This window comes from Lycium ferocissimum, unplaced genomic scaffold, assembly GCF_029784015.1.
Source record: "Lycium ferocissimum isolate CSIRO_LF1 unplaced genomic scaffold, AGI_CSIRO_Lferr_CH_V1 ctg4194, whole genome shotgun sequence".
In the NCBI taxonomy this organism is placed as follows: domain Eukaryota; kingdom Viridiplantae; phylum Streptophyta; class Magnoliopsida; order Solanales; family Solanaceae; genus Lycium; species Lycium ferocissimum.
In genome coordinates, this window is record NW_026725597.1 from 12,291 (window position 1) to 33,038 (window position 20,748).

The 20,748-nt window shown below is 42.1% G+C and overlaps 1 protein-coding gene across 1 annotated transcript; it reads right to left on the reverse strand.

Moving 5' to 3' along the window:
* Positions 1-8,428: 8,428 nt before the first annotated feature.
* On the reverse strand, positions 8,429-8,984 carry LOC132044341 (uncharacterized; the record flags this gene model as incomplete). The annotated part of the gene is made up of 1 exon (XM_059434830.1): positions 8,429-8,984. A coding segment is annotated over exon 1 (556 nt), but the record flags the coding sequence as incomplete, so codon positions are not given.
* Between the last annotated feature and the right edge of the window lie 11,764 nt (positions 8,985-20,748).

Below are 20,748 nucleotides of genomic sequence, written 5' to 3' on the forward strand. Positions count from 1 at the left end.
TTGGACCAATTAAAATTGTCCACAAATTGTGTGGGCCAAACTCCACATCACACGGCCAAACAAAGGAAAAGATGCATGATTTTCAACTTCCATTAATTCCAATTTTGGTCCCAAATTTTCCTAATTGTTCCATACCAACAAATTCATGCACAACTTATGACTCAAAATAAAATCGAAGGTCAAAAGTCTCGACTTTGTATCCCGGAATGGTTTGGACCCTAACTTATCATAGTTAAACCGTATTGTCTCAATGTACCAAATACGGGATATAACAACCCATCCTAGTATTTCTCTCACCCCAGCACGCTTAACCTTGAAACTCTGATAAAATTCGGTGTGTTAGTGCTGATATAATTGTACCCACCTTACCGCATGACCTTCAGCACCTAATCTCGGGCAAGTTGAGGTCTTAACAGATTCTAAAACATTCTCGTAACGCACCTCTCTTTGAATTAGAAAGGATCTCTTGTTCTTCCGACTGCACAATTACTACCTTAGCCTTTTTCAATCCTCAATATCCAACTTTCACCTGTATGTATGACTACTTTCCATCCTAGATTTCAAAATTTCCCATGGTGATGAAAACACCTTGGTCGCCGTTACTTATAAATATTTGGTTGTCTGCCCCTTTGATTTCCGCTTGCCGCTATTAGGTAATAATCTATAGCAATGCACATACATAGGAAATTTCAATAAAGTCTCATATACCTGTAGTCGATCGGTCTCTAGTCTGATCTGGTGATCTATAAGGTGAAGTGTGCTCCTCGTCATCGTCTACCCACCATCCGCTCGTCTGGCCTTCATCATCTCTCTTATCTGAGTCCGAGGAATGTAGATAACCGGGCAACTCCTGGTTTACCGACGGCCAGGATAGGGGGCTGGAGTAATCCGTAACACTTACCGGGTAGCTGGTCTAACGTAGTGCTCTGCCGTAGGAGCAACTGGTACGACCTCGGGGATCTCCTCCTCTGGTGTCCCAGATGAATACTCAGACGGATCTGTGTCATAACTGTCCCTTGGGGGGTCCTCCTCCCTGGATGTCAAAAACTCTGGAAAAATCGTCGCTGGGTCCTCCGAGGGATCAGTCTCAATGGAATAACTGAGGCTCCTCCTGCTCGGTCCTGGAGCCTGGGGTCCTGAATCTACTCTAGGGGCCTTTTTAGCACCCCCACTATCTGAAGCTGATCTCTTCATCTCTCACCAGTCTGCACCTACCTACAGGAAAAGAGGTCAGAAGCGATATTTCCTACACTCAGGCTGTCACGACCCAACCCCGTGGACCGTGACTAGTTCCCGAATTGGGCACCCAACCACAATCACAAATCCGAGTAGCAAACAGATGGCTTACACAGACACAAATATCAAACACTGCCTCAGATTATATCAAACACATCCAGGTATATGACAGAAGCCGACAAGGCTGTGTTTCAAATTTATATAATTTCCAGAAAAATTTCGACAGAGTTTCCTTTGTTTTACGGACTATCCAAAAAAATAACCGCACGCGTAAAATACCAACAAAGGCCACACGGGGCCAACAAAACAACATATATACATATGCGGGCCGACAAAGGCCGCCGGCGAATGGAATCGCCCAAACACAACATATACAAACACAATCGTACGAAGTAGGCACAACCCACAAATATGTCCACGGACCTCTAAACGACGAATGACGAGAATCATATGACGGGACGGGGCCCCGCCGTACCCCGAACAAATATATACAATGCAACGAACGAATATTATATATATATATATATATACCAAAATAGGCTCCGGAATAAGGGGGAGCACTCCAAATAGCAGAAGAAGGTGTCCTAAACCGGTGGATCACCAAACTGTGCGTCTGTACCTGCGGGCATGAAACGCAGCCCCCGAAGAAAGGGGGTCAGTACGAAATATGTACTGAGTATACAAAGCAGAAAGTGTAGTGTACAAATCTGAGTCACAATCGAAATAGAGGTACAGAAAGTAAATGCATTTCCAAAATATCAAAATGTTATTTCAAAAATATAAATCATGCATAGGGCACAGGAAATATGGTCGCCCTTTGTCGATGGCGCCATAACACAAGATAACACCGAAGGTTTCAAATCTCCGAATCCCCGTCACATATCACAACACAAAGATAACGCCAAACACAAGATAACGCCCAATATAAGCGGAACCCGGCCCTCGAGCGAGAGCTCGGTGAACCATAAACACAAGATAACACCGGAATATATCATAATGCGCACGACAACAAAACCGGCCCGGGAACCGGCGAACGATATCATAGTAGTAGGCACGAGCGGAGTAGCGAGTTATCATATGCATAAAATCATTGTCATAAATCCAAAAGATAAGTAAAATAGTCATATTGAAATTTGAATAATAATTATTACATATTCTTTCAAAAGTTATCGAAATTACAAAAAGGGCGTCGCGGGACCCACGGACGGGTGTAGACCCGAGCTGGGTCCGCCTATGGAAAAACATACTCATTCTATATCATACAATCTCCTACGGAAATTTCAAGGCAATCCGAGCTTTTCTGTGAAAGTTATGAGCGTTTGAAATTCTAGAATCGTTTAAGAACAAACTTTAGAAAAAAAATCAGCTTTTAAGTAACCTTTGCAACTTACTAATTCCAAGGACATAAGGATCAATTTTATGACATATTACCACAAGAATACCAAGGAACAAATGCGGATCATAAACATGCTCGGATTGCGAGAATAGAGTTTCCTCGAGGCTCGTATCATAGCCTATTTTAACTAAGACATGCCAAAAGAAAAGGTTGCTTTACATACCTCAAACGCTCTCCAATATAATCCAAACTCAAGATAAATCCAACCTACGATTCGGGCTGCCCAAGGTCTACAAACAAGTCATAAAATGCCAAACATTAGCTAAAGACTTTTTAGGCATTAAATTCCAAATTTGCCCTTAATTCTACAGAAATTTGGGCAGCATTTCCCCGTAAATAGGCCACCCCGAGAATTTAACTCGGCCAAATCAATCAACAATAACAACAACAACCAACCTAGCAACATCAAAACCCAATCCGGAAGGCAATACAACAATAATAGTTCTCTTTTCCATCATTCAACAACATTCATAAATTCAATTCAACGGCTTACCTTTAAGCCAACATCGACGCTTATGCATTGAAATACTAACCCGAATCCATACCAACAATACTTAAAGACATTCTAAGCAATTCATACAACATTTCCAACAATCCAAATTTTTCTCCAATTTGGCCGAGAACAGCCCCCCAAAACCCGAGAACCTCACTTAACCCATTCCTCATTTTCAAATCATGATTTGCATCCACAATTCACATTCTAACAATGCTATTCTCATCAATATACAATTTACATTAAATGTACAACAACCTCCAAATCAGTCCGCAACAATCACAACATCAATTTGAGTTATAAAACATTCATTTCTAACATAGAATTCATAACGACGACGACTAAAACATTAAGCGATATTCATTCGTTCATTGTCATATAATGTGACCCATTTTCGGCTAGCACACCAACAAACACATATGGATGATTCTCAATCATTCCTTCACCTTACAATGATCATAATAAACTAACTAGGCATTAATTCATAGTTTCAACACAACACAACACACCCATTTGCACGGCTCAAGTACCACACACACAACTCACTTCCAACATTCCATATTTCATGATTTTCCTCCATTATAACATACTACAACAAGCATACAACCTTCATAATACATAAACAAGATCAAATCTTACCTTTCCTCTTCAAATCCACCATAGGCTAGGGTTTCCAAAGATGAAAAATTAGTGGGTTGATCGCTCCAACGACACTTCCACGCTACTTAGGGACCTCAAAATAGTGGGTTTACACCAAGGAATTAATTTTGGAAGAGCTAGAAATGGGAGTGGATTTTTGGGCTGTTGGCCGAGAGCCTCCAAGGAGAGGTCTTCAACTTCCCTTTTTTTTTTTCTAAGTGTTAAGTGAAGGGAAATAACTAGTGGTCATCCTTTTTAACTAGTGCAAGACTTAGTCAAGGGTTCATGGCCCACTCCATGTGTTGGATCAATTAAAAGATGACACAAAAATTGTGTGGGCACCACTTTAATGCCACACGGCCAAGGGCCAAATAATTCATGATTTCCAACTTCCAATTTTATCACTTTTGGTCCCAAATTCTCCTAATTATTCCATACCAACAAATTCATGAACAACTTATGTCTTAAAAAAAAAATCAAAGGTCAAAAATCCCGACTTTATATCCCGGAATAGTTTTGTCCTTAACTTATCATAATTAATCCGGATGGTTCCAATGTACAAAAATACGGGTTCTAACATCCTCCCCCCCTTTAGAACATTCGTCCTCGAATGTTAAACTAACCTTACGGGTCATACAAACAAAATTGGGGGAGTTTCCTTTTCAACTACCACCACAACACATTCATTGATCAATAATTCATTTATCAAACAACAAAGTCAAGTGAAGAATTCGGATTACCTGTAGGCTCTAAAAATAAGTGAGGATACTTCTTCTTCATCTGCTCCTCAGCTTCCCAGGTCATTTCCTCTCGGTTATTGTTTCGCCACAGCACTTTAACAGAAGCCACATCTTTGTTCCGCAACTTTCTTACCTGACGATCCAATATGGCTATAGGCTGCTCCTCATAAGATAACTCCTCTGTGACCTGAATATCATCTACAGGAAAAACTCTGGAGGGTCACCAATACATTTACGAAGCATAGAAACATGAAATACCGGGTGTACCGCTCCCAAATCGGCTGGCAGATCTAACTCGTAGGCAACCTTGCCTATTTTGCGAACAATCTGATAAGGCCCAATATATCTCGGACTGAGCTTCCCTTTCTTGCCGAATCTCATAACACCTTTCATAGGTGACACTTTAAGGAATACCCAATCACCAATCTGAAACTCTAAATGTCGACGGCGATTATCTGCATATGATTTCTGTCGACTCTGAGCTGCTAACAATCTCTCTCGAATAAGTTTCACCTTATCCACGGCCTGCTGGACCACATCTGGGCCAATCAACTCAGTCTCCCCAACATCAAACCAACCGATCGGTGATCTACACTTTCTGCCATACAATGCCTCGTACGGTGCCATCTGAATACTGGAGTGGTAGTTGTTATTATAAGCAAATTCAACAAGCGGCAAATGGTCATCCCGGCTACCTCGAAATCAATAACACGGGCCCGCAACATATCTTCCAATGTCCGAATAGTGCGCTCGGCGTCCGTCGTTGGGGATGGAATGCTGTACTGAGACTCACCTGCGTCCCCAGTCCCTCCTGAAAGGATCTCCAGAAATTAGCTGTGAACTGGGCACCTCTGTCGGAGATAATAGATATAGGAACTCCGTGAAGTCGCACAATCTCCTTAATATAAAGCTCGGCATAATCCTCAGCTGAGTAGGTAGTCCGAACCGGAAGAAAATGGGCTGATTTCGTCAGCCGATCAACAATGACCCAAATGGAATCATACCTCCGTGGAGTGCGAGGTAAACCTGTAATAAAATCCATATTAATGATCTCCCACTTCCACGTCGGTATCTCCATCTCCTGCAATAGCCCACCGGGTTTCTGGTGCTCAATCTTAACTTGCTGGCAATTCGGACACTGAGCGACGAACTCTGCTATATCTCTTTTCATACCATCCCACCAATATAAACATAGATCATGGTACATCTTCGTCGACCACGGGTGAACGGAATAACGGGCATAATGTGCCTCGCCCATAACCCGTCGCCGCAACCCGCAACATCGGTACACATAATCGCACTTCGTGTAATAATGCTCCATCGGATGAAAGCTCAAACGGGGTCCTTTCCTTTTCAAGGGGTCGTGTCTCATCGTTTGTGCCTAGAATAGGATCCTCATACTGATGCCGCTTAATATCTTCTGTAATAGAGGATTCAGCAATACCTCGAACAGAAACCCCAACATCTCCAGAATCAGCCAAACGAACTCCAAGACTAGCCAGCTGATGAATATCGCGGACCATCTCTCTCCTCTCAGAAGGCGTGTCCGCTAAACTACCCATGGACTTGCGGCTAAGTGCATCTGCCACAACATTAGCTTTCCCCGGATGGTAGAGAATATCAACATCATAATCTTTCAGCAACTCTAACCACCTCCGTTGTCGCAAGTTCAGCTCCTTCTGCTTAAAGATGTATTGGAGGCTCTTATGATCTGTATAAATATCAACGTGAACACCATATAAATAATGTCTCCACATCTTCAAGGCATGAATCACCGCGGCTAGCTCCAAATCGTGAGTAGGATAATTCTTTTCATGTTTTCTGAGTTGCCGAGAAGCATAAGCTATCACCCTGCCGTGTTGCATCAACACACACCCCAAACCAATACCAGAGGCATCACAATAAATCACATACCCATCTGGACCCTCGGGAAGAGTCAGGACTGGAGCTGTAGTCAACTTCTCTTTTAGCAACTGGAAGCTACGCTCACAAGCATCAGACCACTGGAATTTTGCTCCCTTCTGAGTCAGCCTTGTCAAAGGCGCTGAAATGGAAGCAAATTTCTCTACAAATCTCCGGTAATAACCGGCCAATCCCAGAAAACTACGCACCTCCGTCGGCGTCGTAGGCCTAGGCCAATTCTTGACGGCCTCAATCTTCTGGGTATCCACCCGGACGCCATCAGCCCCAATAATATGTCCCAGAAATGCCACTGAAGATAACCAGAATTCACACTTAGAAAATTTAGCATATAACGACACGGTGCCGAAGTGTGCCAAGTACCGTCCTCAAATGATCCGCATGCTCGCTTCGACCGAGAATAAACCGAGGAATATCATCGATAAATACGATCACAAACATATCCAAGAACGGTCGAATACCCGATTCATCGGTCCATAAATACGCCGGGGCATTAGTCACCCAAAAGACATCACTCGAATTCATAGTGCCCATATCGGGTCCCGAATGTTGTCTTGGGAATATCGACCTCTCGTACCGTACACGATGATAGCCCGACCGCAGGTCTATCTTCGAGAAACACCGGCACCCCGCAACCGATCAAACAAATCATCAATCTGGGGAGGGAATATTTATTCTTGATGGTTACCTTATTCGGCTGCCGGTAATCAATGCACATCCGTAGCGATCCATCCTTCTTCCTTACAAACAATACTGGCACTCCCCAGGTTGATGTACTGGGCCTAATGAAACCCTTCTCCAATAAATCTCTCATTGCTCTTTAATTCTTTAATTCGGTGCCATCCGTACGGAGGAATAGAAATAGGCCGAGTGTAAATCAATAGCAAACTCTATCTTCTAGAGACCGAAGAGTCGGTGCCTGCGCTTCTAAATCATGAACACGAACCGGATGATAGATATAGCCTTTTCGATCATTTTCCTTGCCTTGAGGTATGAAATAAACTTACCCCTTGGCGATCTTTGTATTACCCGCCCATTCTATACTCGGTTCCCCCGGGGGAAACGGACTATCTTCGACGGTCGACACCGAGCATAACAAGAAGCTAGCCAATCCATAATAATCACATCGAACTCATATCTAACTCTACCGGATCGGCCTTAGTACGGCGGCCACGGATAATCCCGAACAATCTCGATAAACATCGGCTAAGAACTGGTGTAGCTACCTCAAAGGGCTCTATTGACTCAGATTCTATCCCAATTTTACTAGCAACGAGGGGAGAAATATATGATAATGTAGAACCAGGATCAATCAGTGCATACACATCTCGAGAGAAAACATATACCTCGTGACGACATTAGGCCGGCCTCGGCTAATGCTATGCGGTTACAAATAAATCCACCACTATTTGAACTCACCGGGTGTACCTCGCCCGCCGGGCGCAATTACCGAGGATGAAGATGAACCACTTTTCCCTTGCGCGCCCGCCCGCAATAACGACCGCCTCGTTCTACGTGACCACTTAAAATATATTCTAACTTCCCTTGGGTTATTCTAGTTTCTTTTGCCTCTTTCGCCCGAATTTGTGAGATTTTCGTAAAACTTCCCGGGGGTCACCCATCCCAATATTTCTCTTGCTTAGCACGCTTAACCTCGGAACTCCATGAAATACGATGCTTTAATGCTAGTATAATCACGTCCACCTCACCGCATGACCTTCAAAGACACAACCGGAGTAAATTAAAGCCTTGACGATTTCAAAACGCCCTCGTGACACAATTACTATTTTACCCTTCTCGATCCTCCGTGTTCTCTTTTCGCCTATGGACACGACCGCCTTCCGTTCTCGACTTCCAGATCCACTATAGTGATGAACACACCTTGATCGCCATGACTTACGATTATTCGACCATCGGCCCTTAAATTTTCGCTTACCGCTATTAAATAACAATCATACAGTAAATACACATACATAGAACAAATCCCATTAAGTACTCATATACCTGTAGACGAGCGGTCTCCAGCCTGATCTGGTGGGCTATAGGGCGAAGTGTACTCCTCCTCGTCATCCCCCGCGTCTAAATCCGAGGAATCTAGATAGCCCGGCGACAGCTCCTGGTTCACCGACGGCCAGGATAAGGGGCTAGAATAGTCCGTAACGCTCACTGAGGAAGCTGGCCTAACATAGTGCTCCACCATCGGAGCAACTGGCACAACCTCGGGAAGCTCCTCCCCCGGTGCCCCCGCTGAATACTCGGACGGGTCCGTGTCATAGCTGCCCTCAGGGGGGTCCTCCTCACTGGGGGTCGAGGACTCAGGGGGAATCGTCGCAGGATCCTCCGAGGGATCTGTCTCAATAGAGTAACTAAGGCTCCTCCTGCTAGGCCCCACCTCCTCACTGGGGGTCAAACACTCTGGGGGAATCGTAGCGGGATCCTCTGAGGGATCAGTCTCGATAGAATAGCTGGGGGTCCTCCGACTGGGCCCTGGAGCCTGAGGTCCTGAGGATACTCTAGGGGCCTTATTAGCACCCCCATCATCGGAAGCTGGCCTCTTCATCTCCTGTCAATCTGTGCCTACCTGCAGGAAAAGGTGTCAGAAGTGATCTCCCCTAGACTCTGGCTCTATCGCACGATCTAAGATCAGAAGAAAAGATAACATCCTAAATGCCCTGTAGCCTCCTGTTTATAGATGTGGTGCACAACACACCGATAAACAAGACTCTACTAGACACGGTCTGTGGACATTCCGAGGACGAACCGCTCTGATACCACTTCTGTCACGACCCAACCCCGTGGACCGTGACTAGTACCCGAATTGAGCACCCAACCACAATCACAAATTCGAGTGGCAAACAGATGGCTTACACAGACACAAATATCAAACACTGCCTCAGATTATATCAAACACATCCGGGTATATAACGAAGCCGATAATTTGTGTTTCAAATTTATATAATTTCCAAAAAAATTTCGGCGAGAGTTTCCTTTGTTTTACGGACTATCCAAAATAACCCCGCACGCGTAAAATACCAACAAAGGCCACACAGGGCCAACAGAACAACACATATATATATGCGGGCCGACAAGGCCGCGCGGCGAATGGAATCGCCCAAACACAACATATACAAACACAATCGAACGGAAGTAGGCACAACCCACACACATATATCCACAGACCTCTAAACAGAATGACAGAATCATATGACGGGACAGGGCCCCGCCGTACCCCTGAACAAATATATACAATGCAACGAACGAATATATATATATATATATATATATATATATAGGCTCCGGAACAAGGGGAGCACTCCAAATAGCGAGAAGAGGGTGTCCTAAACCGGTGGATCACCAAAGCGTGCGTACGTACTGCGGGCATGAAACGCAGCCCCCGAAGAAAGGGGGTCAGTACGAAATATGTACTGAGTATGCAAAGCAGAAAATGTAGTGTACAAATCTGAGTCACAATCGAAATAGAGGTACAGAAAGTAAATGCATTTCCAAAATATCAAAATGTTATTTCAAAAATATAAATCATGCATAGGGCACAGGAAATATGGTCGCCCGCCTGTCGATGGCGCCATAACACAGCATAACACCAGAAGGTTTCAAATCTCCGAATCCCCGTCACATATCACAACACAGCATAACGCCAAACACAGCATAACGCCCAATATAAGCGGAACCCGGCCCTCGAGCGAGGAGCTCGGTGAACCATAAACACAGCATAACACCGGAATATATCATAATGCGCACGACAACAAAACCGGCCCGGGAACCGGCGAACGATATCATAGTAGTAGGCACGAGCGGAGTAGTGAGTAATCATATGCATAAAATCATTGTCATAAATCCAAAAGATAAGTAAAATAGTCATATTGAAATTGGAATAATAATTATTACATATTCTTTCAAAAGTTATCGAAATTACAAAAAGGGCGTCGCGGGACCCACGGACGGGTGTAGACCCGAGCTGGGTCCGCCTATGGAAAAACATACTCATTCTATATCATACAATCTCCTACGGAAATTTCAAGGCAATCCGAGCTTTTCGTGAAAGTTATGAGCGTTTGAAATTCTAGAATCGTTTAAGAACAAACTTTAGAAAAAAATCAGCTTTTAAGTAACCTTTGCAACTTACTAATTCCAAGGACATAAGGATCAATTTTATGACATATTACCACAAGAATACCAAGGAACAAATGCGGATCATAAACATGCTCGGATTGCGAGAATAGAGTTTCCTCGAGGCTCGTATCATAGCCTATTTTAACTAAGACATGCCAAAAGAAAAGGTTGCTTTACATACCTCAAACGCTCTCCAATATAATCCAAACTCAAGATAAATCCAACCTACGATTCGGGCTGCCCAAGGTCTACAAACAAGTCATAAAATGCCAAACATTAGCTAAAGACTTTTTAGGCATTAAATTCCAAATTTGCCCTTAATTCTACAGAAATTTGGGCAGCATTTCCCCTGTAAATAGGCCACCCCGAGAATTTAACTCGGCCAAATCAATCAACAATAACAACAACAACCAACCTAGCAACATCAAAACCCAATCCGGAAGGCAATACAACAATAATAGTTCTCTTTTCCATCATTCAACAACATTCATAAATTCGATTCAACGGCTTACCTTTAAGCCAACATCGACGCTTATGCATTGAAATACTAACCCGAATCCATACCAACAATACTTAAAGACATTCTAAGCAATCCATACAACATTTCCAACAATCCAAATTTTTCTCCAATTTGGCCGAGAACAGCCCCCAAAACCCGAGAACCTCACTTAACCCATTCCTCATTTTCAAATCATGATTTGCATCCACAATTCACATTCTAACAATGCTATTCTCATCAATATACAATTTACATTAAATGTACAACAACCTCCAAATCAGTCCGCAACAATCACAACATCAATTTGAGTTATAAAACATTCATTTCTAACATAGAATTCATAACGACGACGACTAAAACATTAAGCGATATTCATTCGTTCATTGTCATATAATGTGACCCATTTTCGGCTAGCACACCAACAAACACATATGGATGATTCTCAATCATTCCTTCACCTTACAATGATCATAATAAACTAACTAGGCATTAATTCATAGTTTCAACACAACACAACACACACCCATTTGCACGGCTCAAGTACCACACACACAACTCACTTCCAACATTCCATATTTCATGATTTTCCTCCATTATAACATACTACAACAAGCATACAACCTTCATAATACATAAACAAGATCAAATCTTACCTTTCCTCTTCAAATCCACCATAGGCTAGGGTTTCCAAAGATGAAAAATTAGCGGGTTGATCGCTCCAACGACACTTCCACGCTACTTAGGGACCTCAAAATAGTGGGTTTACACCAAGGAATTAATTTTGGAAGAGCTAGAAATGGGAGTGGATTTTTGGGCTGTTGGCCGAGAGCCTCCAAGGAGAGGTCTTCAACTTCCCTTTTTTTTTTTTTCTAAGTGTTAAGTGAAGGGAAATAACTAGTGGTCATCCTTTTTAACTAGTGCAAGACTTAGTCAAGGGTTCATGGCCCACTCCATGTGTTGGATCAATTAAAAGATGACACAAAAATTGTGTGGGCACCACTTTAATGCCACACGGCCAAGGGCCAAATAATTCATGATTTCCAACTTCCAATTTTATCACTTTTGGTCCCAAATTCTCCTAATTATTCCATACAACAAATTCATGCACAACTTATATCTCAAAATAAAATCGAAGGTCAAAAATCCCGACTTAGTATCCCGGAATAGTTTTGTCCTTAACTTATCATAATTAATCCGGATTATTCCAATGTACAAAAATGCGGGTTCTAACACTGGCTCTATCGCACGATCTAAGACAGAAGGAAAGATGACATGCTAAATGTCCTGTAGCTTCCTGTTTATAGATGTGATACACAACACACCGATAAACAAGACTCTACTAGACACGGTGCCGTAGACACCGAGGATGAATCGGTCGATACCACTTTTGTCACGACCCAACCCGATGAGCCATGACTAGTGCCCGAGCTGGACACTCGTATACGAACCTGTTAGATATAGTCAGACCGAAACTAAGTACAATATGGAAATTTGTAAAAGCAAGCTATAGACTCATAACGTCATATATCATAATGAACTTTGTCTCCGAGGAGTCACAAATAACAAAAAAATAACATAATATGCAAGCCGACAAGGCTGCCACTATATACGGGAATATCCAAAACGAACCATATCGATATAGCTGACCAAAACCTATATACAACCCACACATGTCTATAGACCTCTAAGGGTATAATAGTGAAATATGACGGGACAAGGCCCCGCCGTACCCCTGGATATGCATAATTCTATATCAAAGGATCAGTACCAAAATGACTTAGGCTCGAACAATGGAGCTCTCGTACCGAGAAGTCCTAGGCTGGAGGATCACCAAACTGAGTGTCTGTACCTGCGGGCATGAAACGCAGCCCCCGAAGAAAGGGGGTCAGTACGAAAAATGTACTGAGTATATAAAGCATGAAATACAATAAAAAAAGATCATGACTGAATAAAAGATGACAGGAGACAAGTATGATAATCAAAGATACCAATGCACCTGTGCCTTATGAGATAAGAGTCATGCATATCTATATAATATACCGTACCCGACCCATTACAGGACTCGGTGAATGAAGCCATATACATATATACCGTACCCGGCCCTCTAGTGAAGGTCTCGGTGAAATAATCACATATATATATATACCGTACCCGGCCATCTAGTGAGGGACTCGGTGAACAATGCAATGAAACTGTGCACGAATACATACCCGGCCCGGGACTCGGTGAATGATATATCAACAGCATGCACGAGTAGAATATCAAGAGCAACCATATACAAATTAAATCATCATCTGAGACTCAATAGAATAATTAGAATGAACCAACACTTAAGAATCAAAGACAACTATCATGTCAAGTACTACCGAGAACTAGAGTTCATTGGAGTCATGTATGTTCATCGTTCGCTCGTTTATGTAATTCATGCCAAAAAGAAGGAAGGGATAGCTTTACATACCTGACAATCTACCTAATCACCCAACGTCTACTCCTCGAGTCCGTATGTCTACAATCACGACGATAATATCACGATTAGACCATTTACACCATTTACTATCTAATTTGTATACGAACGGAACTTAATGAAATTCGGGCAGCATTTCCTCTATAAACTGGACAATCCCGAAAATCCAATTCAATTGAATCATCAACAACATCAACAACAATACAAACCATTATTATACATCATAAATCAGCTGATTCCATCCATTTTATCCAACTAAAACAGCCCCCGATCCATAAATCTCAACAAAACAACAAACAAGTTTATAACGCTATTTTCTCCGTTCTAATCCATTAAAACTCTAAATAAACTTATTAACAATGAAAAAGGGACCTTAATCTTACCTTAAGTATGCAGCAACCACGTCAACACTCTTATTTTTGGTTGATTTTTAGCTCAAACTGAAGGCAACGCGACGTACAACGCTTTTCTCTTCATAGCTTGGGATTGGGCTCGGATTTTGATCAAAATGGCTTTCTTAGCCTAGAAGCTCTCTCCCTCTCTCTCTAATATTCTTGGAAGCTCCTAGATGAAAATGACCAGTCCTCAAACTAAATTTCCATATATATTAATGTTAATGGGCCTCATGGGCCGAAATATAAATGCTTGGGTCGGGTCTCATCTTGCTGCCCCGCCAGCCCAACTTGCGCCGTCCATATCTCCTTATCCCTATATCATTTTGATGAGTGGTTTGTTGTGTTGGAAACTAGACTGGATTAACGTCCTTTTAGGCTTTTGAAACACCTTAAAACTCCTCATATACTAGGAGATATGCCTCCAACAATATGGGCTAAAAATCTGGTCCGAGATTTTACTGCAGTTGTTCCGATTCATTTCGTTTAGATTCGTTTAACTTCTAATCCTCTTCCAACCCTCATGTAACCTCTTATACATACATATGCATACTCATATACATACATAACAATCCATACACGTGTCTCGAAGGGTCCAGAGAATCACAATAACCTAAAACATAACTAGATAACTACGAAGCTTCGACAAAACTCCAATCGCAAAAGTATATTCATATCTTTGTCCATCTTCTATATCATTACTAATAATCTCAAATACTTTAAAAGGGCACTCACATTACCTCATATACGTACTCATAACATGATTTCAAATCCTTTAGGTTACCATGTCACCTCGGGATACATAAGGCAACCATATATATTACGATATTCTTACTAACTCGATTAACTTTCCTTGAACTTTCTTAACTCATTCATTCTTGTCTTAGTTCAAGTAGCACGGACTCTTACGGGGTGTAACACTTCTGGAGGCAAATTCCAGTCAAGGATTATTCAGTTGTCGAGCATCTGCATAAGACTCCTGCCAGGATATCGGTAATGTCATTGCTACTCAGTTCGTCTCAGCATCACTTGGCCTTGATGAAAGCCTTGGATGAAGTCCAAGTACCCGCCGGCACTACAAGTGAAACATTGGCCGAAATTGTGGGGTATGTTGTGCGAGCACATAGGCTATCATTTTTTGATGATGAATTACCAAAAGAAGGGAAGTCCCACAATAAAGCCTTGCACATAACAGTCAAATTCCGTGACAAGATTATCCCCCAAGAATTGGTTTATGGAGGAGCTGGGTTGAATGTATGCCCTGTGATGTCTCCGAAACAACTCAGGTATGATATTGGCAAGATCCGTCAGAGTCAAACCAATGTAAAAGATTATGATGGCGCGACAAGTGGCCCAATTGGAGAAATAGATCTACACATACAAATGGGCCCCGCGGAGTTCGTAGCGAAGTTCGTCATCATGAACATCAAAACAAGCTATAACCTGTTGTTGGGCCGACCATGGTTGCACGCCGCCGGGGTTGTAGCATCTTCGTTACACCAGTCTCTTAAATTCATATGGGATGATCAAGAAGTCGTGATTCACGGCAAAGGAAGTGTCCATAACTATCCGGATAACTCCGTACCAGTCATAGAGAAGTCGCCAGTTGGTGCTGATTTTCACACTATTGAATTAGCCTTGATAGATCGTAGAGAAGATGATGAAGATACCCCTATGCCACTTGTCTACAAAATGGTTGCTACAACTATAATAAGGAGCGGGTTTGAGCCCGGGAAAGGACTGGGAAAGAACTTACAAAGAATCAGAGAATCAGTGAGTATCAAACATGGGAAGTATCAATTTAGGGTTGGATACGAGCCATGTGAGGCAGACGAAGAAGATTCAGAATGTGGGCCGAGAGGTCCCGTTGAAATGAGAAAGTCGTTCCCTCATCTATACCAATCCTTCACAGCATGCCCATTGGGTCACAACAGCGAGGATCCAGAAGAGGGTTTAACGACGTTATTTTGGGAAGAAGAATGTGTAGCCATCGTTGAAGAATGCTTTGAAGAATTAGAGATTCGCCATGCTGAATCAGGAGAGACAATAAGTGGATGGACTTCTACCCGGTTGTTCACTCTGCGTGTCACGACCAGACTAAGGGCCATGATGGACCCGGAGCTGACTACCGAGCACCACTTATCATGCTGACTATCGTACCCAACCAGGCATATATCATTCTTGACACAAACTTATCATGAAATAATCTCTAGACTTCTCCTAAAACATGTATAAGCATAGGCCCATAAGGCTACAAAAATGATGTATAAAATCTACAATAAAGGGGTCACATAGCATCTACAACCCACACGTATGCATCTACGAGCCTCTAACTTGAATACTGGAATCCTAGTGATGGGACAGATTTACTGCCCCATATCCGTACACGTAAGAATATACCAATGGGGCACCTCTGAGATTTGGGGTATGTAAAGTTTTATTGGCCGAATAAGCTCCTAAGCATCTGCACCGTCTCCCTATCTATCTGTGACCATAAACACAGCGTCCATAAAAGAAAAGAACGTCAGTACGAATAATGTACTGAGTATGTAAGGCATATATGATATCATAATAAGGAAATATAGAAGGCATAGGAAGAACAGATAACTGTAACTGTTTGCCTCTTATGGTGGAATCGTACATGCTCATTTTTACCTTTAAAATGTATCACATATACATTCATAAACTGTCTGAATAAAATACATCATTAGCCCGCATCCGAGCCTCCCGCGTCCGGGGTAATCATGTCACGCTGCCCACTAGTGGTCACTGCCCATGCCATATAGACATGGTGTAGTAAGCCGCCCGCCATAGCGGTGCTGCCCGACCATCTAGGCACGGTGTAATCATCATTAGATTCCTAACATGAACCATGCATAAGAGCTCGGGTAAGGAATGTAACTCCATCAGAGTGACGTAAGGTCGGGAACCTCCGATTACATTATGGAATAATCATCAACGCTATGCTTCACCTTGGGAGAAGTAATAACATGAGGTGGGTCAACAATAAGAGGTAACGTCAATGAAATCATAAAGAAAATAGATTTATCCAGCTCATGAAAGCCTCATTATCATCATCACTGTCATAGAACATATCTCATCTCAATCTCACAAGGAGCTCTTAAGAACCTTTAACTTTCATCTTCAAGGATGTAAGAACATCATGGGAATGTAGGGGAGAAATCACAATACCAGAGTCATGCCTTTGAAAGAAGGGAACTAGTCTTACATACCTTTACGTCTCTATAACTCTGCCGACTAAATGCTTCCCTCCAACTTCACGATTCTACATTCAAGAGAATTCGTGCTGAGATTAGATAACTGGAAACATACTTGAAGCTAAGTTAAGGCGACTAAGGGCTAACGAAAATTTGGAGCACTTTCTTTGTTTCTAAAACTTTCTCCATATAATATAACCACTCCTAAACATCAATAACAACATCCATAATATCATAGTCAATAAACTTTGTTAAGCTAGACATTATTTAATTCTCAAAATTCCCTCTCAAAGTCATTCATAACCATAGTTACCACCCAACGTCGTATTCATTCACATATAATGCTCATTTAACATCCCTAATATTATTCATAACAAGATCATACCCATAGAATGTCAAGAACTATCATTCAAGTCAAGTCATTATTCAAGGATACCACTATTTCCATATTTGAACTCCATACTCTACTTTCTTCCTCAATCCAAGTCATTCAACCATTCAATATTCTTATTAGCATAAAATAAATACAAAACTCACCCTTGATTATATAGGAATGGGCTTTAGATAAAAATACTTCACTTGGAGAAAACCCGACTTCAAAACCAAAGAGATTCTTGGCTTCCTTTAACCCTAGTTAGCATCCCTTCACTTGATTCCACTAATTTTTGGTATTTGATCTTTCATCTTTGTTGAATTTATGTTGGTATGGTGTATGGAATGTTAGCTCTTGAGAGGTGTGGAGAAGATGGCGAATGAAAAATATGAACTTGGGACTTATATTTATAAAAAGTACAAAGCTGCCCGTCATGAATTATACGGACACTTATACGGTCCGTACAAGTGATCATATAATGCTTACAGTGAACACCCCTCACTGTGACTATTATACGGACCGTATAAAGTTATATGGACCGTATAATTGGTCGTATAACTCACCTTCCTCCCGAACTTGTTCTGGTCGTTCCGTTTGATCTCCAATCCTTATGGGACCTTCTTAATGCTTGTTTAACACTTCATTAACAATATAAGGAGCATTATAAATCTTCCTCAAGACATTATTAAATCAACATTAGGTAGGCACTTTGCAAAACCTTTCCAAAACACGACTTATACTTCGCCTTCCTCAACGAACTTTCTTCTCTTGCCTCAAATGTCTTTGGAATCTTAATTAGAGTCGTTAAGTACCCCTTCTTACTTGTAGGGATATCATATACATCTTACCTTGTGTTAGTCTATTTGCAGCACAATGACACAAAAATTTTCGAGGTGTAACACTCTCCCCCCTTAAAAACATTCGTCCCCGAATGTTAAGTTCTCGGGAATTCTACAAAAATTTCACCAGAGTTTCCCTTGTAATATGGCACTACCATCCTATCACAACAACCCACAATAACATCTCCTCACAGGGCTACAACACAAGGGAAAGAAAATAGGGCCACACATGACCAAAGGCATTAAAAAGAAAGCATGACATACCTTATGATAATGGCATCTCATCTTGAATCTCTTCCGGGGGTGGAAACAATTGCGCATATTTGGACTTCATGTCTTCTTCTGCTTCCCAAGTCATTTCTCTCAGTTATTGTTTTTCTACAAGACCTTAACCAAAGCTACCTCTTTGTTTCTGAGCCTTTGCACTTGTCTATCTAGTATGGCAATGGGTACCTCTTCATAAGCCAACCTTTCGGTAACTTGAACATCATCCACTGGCACGATTCTAGATGGATCTCCAACACATTTGCGGAGCATCGACACATGGAAAACTGGGTGGACTGATTCAACCTCTGGAGTTAAGTCCAGCTTATAAGCCACTCGGCCTACTTTGCGGACCATCTTATAAGGTCCAATATATCGGGGACTAAGCTTGCCCTTCTTGCCGAATCTCATTACACCTTTCATCGGCGACACCTTTAGGAATACCCAATCATTGATTTGAAATTCTAGGTTTCGTCGGAGGTTGTCAGTATAAGATTTTTGGTGACTTTGGGCTGTCAACAATCGGTCTCTGATAAGCTTGATCTTTTCCACCACTTGGTGAATCAATTCTAGACCTATCAGTTGTGTCTCCCCGACTTCAAACCATCCAATTGGCGACCTGCATCTCCTTCTATACAGAGCTTCATACGGAGCCATCTGGATGCTAGAATGATAACTGCTCTTATAGGCAAATTCAATAAGTGGAAAATGATCCTCCCAGTTGCCTCCGAAATCCAGTACACATGCCCGCAACATATCTTCTAAGGTCTGAATAGCGCATTTCGCTTATCCATCAGTTTGTGGATGAAATGTTGTGCTGAGCCTCAATTGAGTTCCCAAACCTTCTTGAAAAGACTGCTAGAATTTAGCAGTAAATTGTGCTCCTCTGTCTATGATAATAGACACTGGGACACCATAAAGTTGCACTATCTCCTTAATATACAATCTTGCATAATCTTCCGCTGAATATGTGGTTCTGACTGGAAGAAAATGAGCTGATTTCGTGAGTCTGTCAACAATGTCACGACCCGAGCTACGGGCCGCGACGGGTATCCGGGGCTAACCACCGAACACCGCTCATTTTATCGTTTATCCGCCATCACTCACACCGTATGCTCATAATCATATAAAAGCGCCATTTTTCGAAATACATTAGCTTTTTATAAACATAAGCCCTTCGGCTATCAAAATAATATATATACATATACACATACATATACATGGAGACATGGGACGATACTACCCACACCTGCGTATCTACGAGCCTCTACTAGAGTGCTAAACATATGGACGGGACAGGACCCCGTTATGCCCAAAATATGAATACACAAATATGTACCAAAAGAATGATCAATAGCACCTCCGGACAATGGAGTGCTCACAAATCAGCTACTGGCTCCTAGGATCAGCACCGTCTCCCTGCCTACCTGTGGGCATGAACACAGCGTCCGAAGAAAGGACGTCAGTACGAACATTGTACTGAGTATGTAAGGCAGAAGTGAAATGAGTATAATCAGGAAAACATAAGTCATGAGATGAGAATATAACCTGTACACTCTTTATATATGAATCAGTTTCATGTACATACATCATACATAAATATATCACATACATTATCATAGCATGCAAGCATCGTCACCTCAATCATTCATCATCATATCGTTACCCGCGTCCGGGTAACCATCCCGCGCAGCCCACTAGTGGTGATCATGTCCGCCCTTTTCTCGGTGCGGTGGAATCATAGCAGCCCGCCGTAGCGGTGACATGTCCGGCCAATTAGGCGCGGTGGAATCACATTATCACACATACCATACATTCCATACATTTGTCATCATTAACATTCAATTCATGGACATATCGTGGCTTATCATAATTTTACCATGATTTAACATCCTTAGTTACATATACATATACATATATTAGGCTTAAAGGCAGCTATGTTTACGTCGGGGTGACATAAGGTCGTAAACCCCCGGTCATGTTATGGAATAAGCATAAACGTCATATCTCACCTTGGAGGGATTTACGATTTAAGGTGAGTACATATAAGAAGGAATACCAATGGATCGTGATCATCATTATTAAGTTCGTAAGAACATTATATCATGGTCTCTCGAGTCCTTATCGTATTCATAGCGTATTTC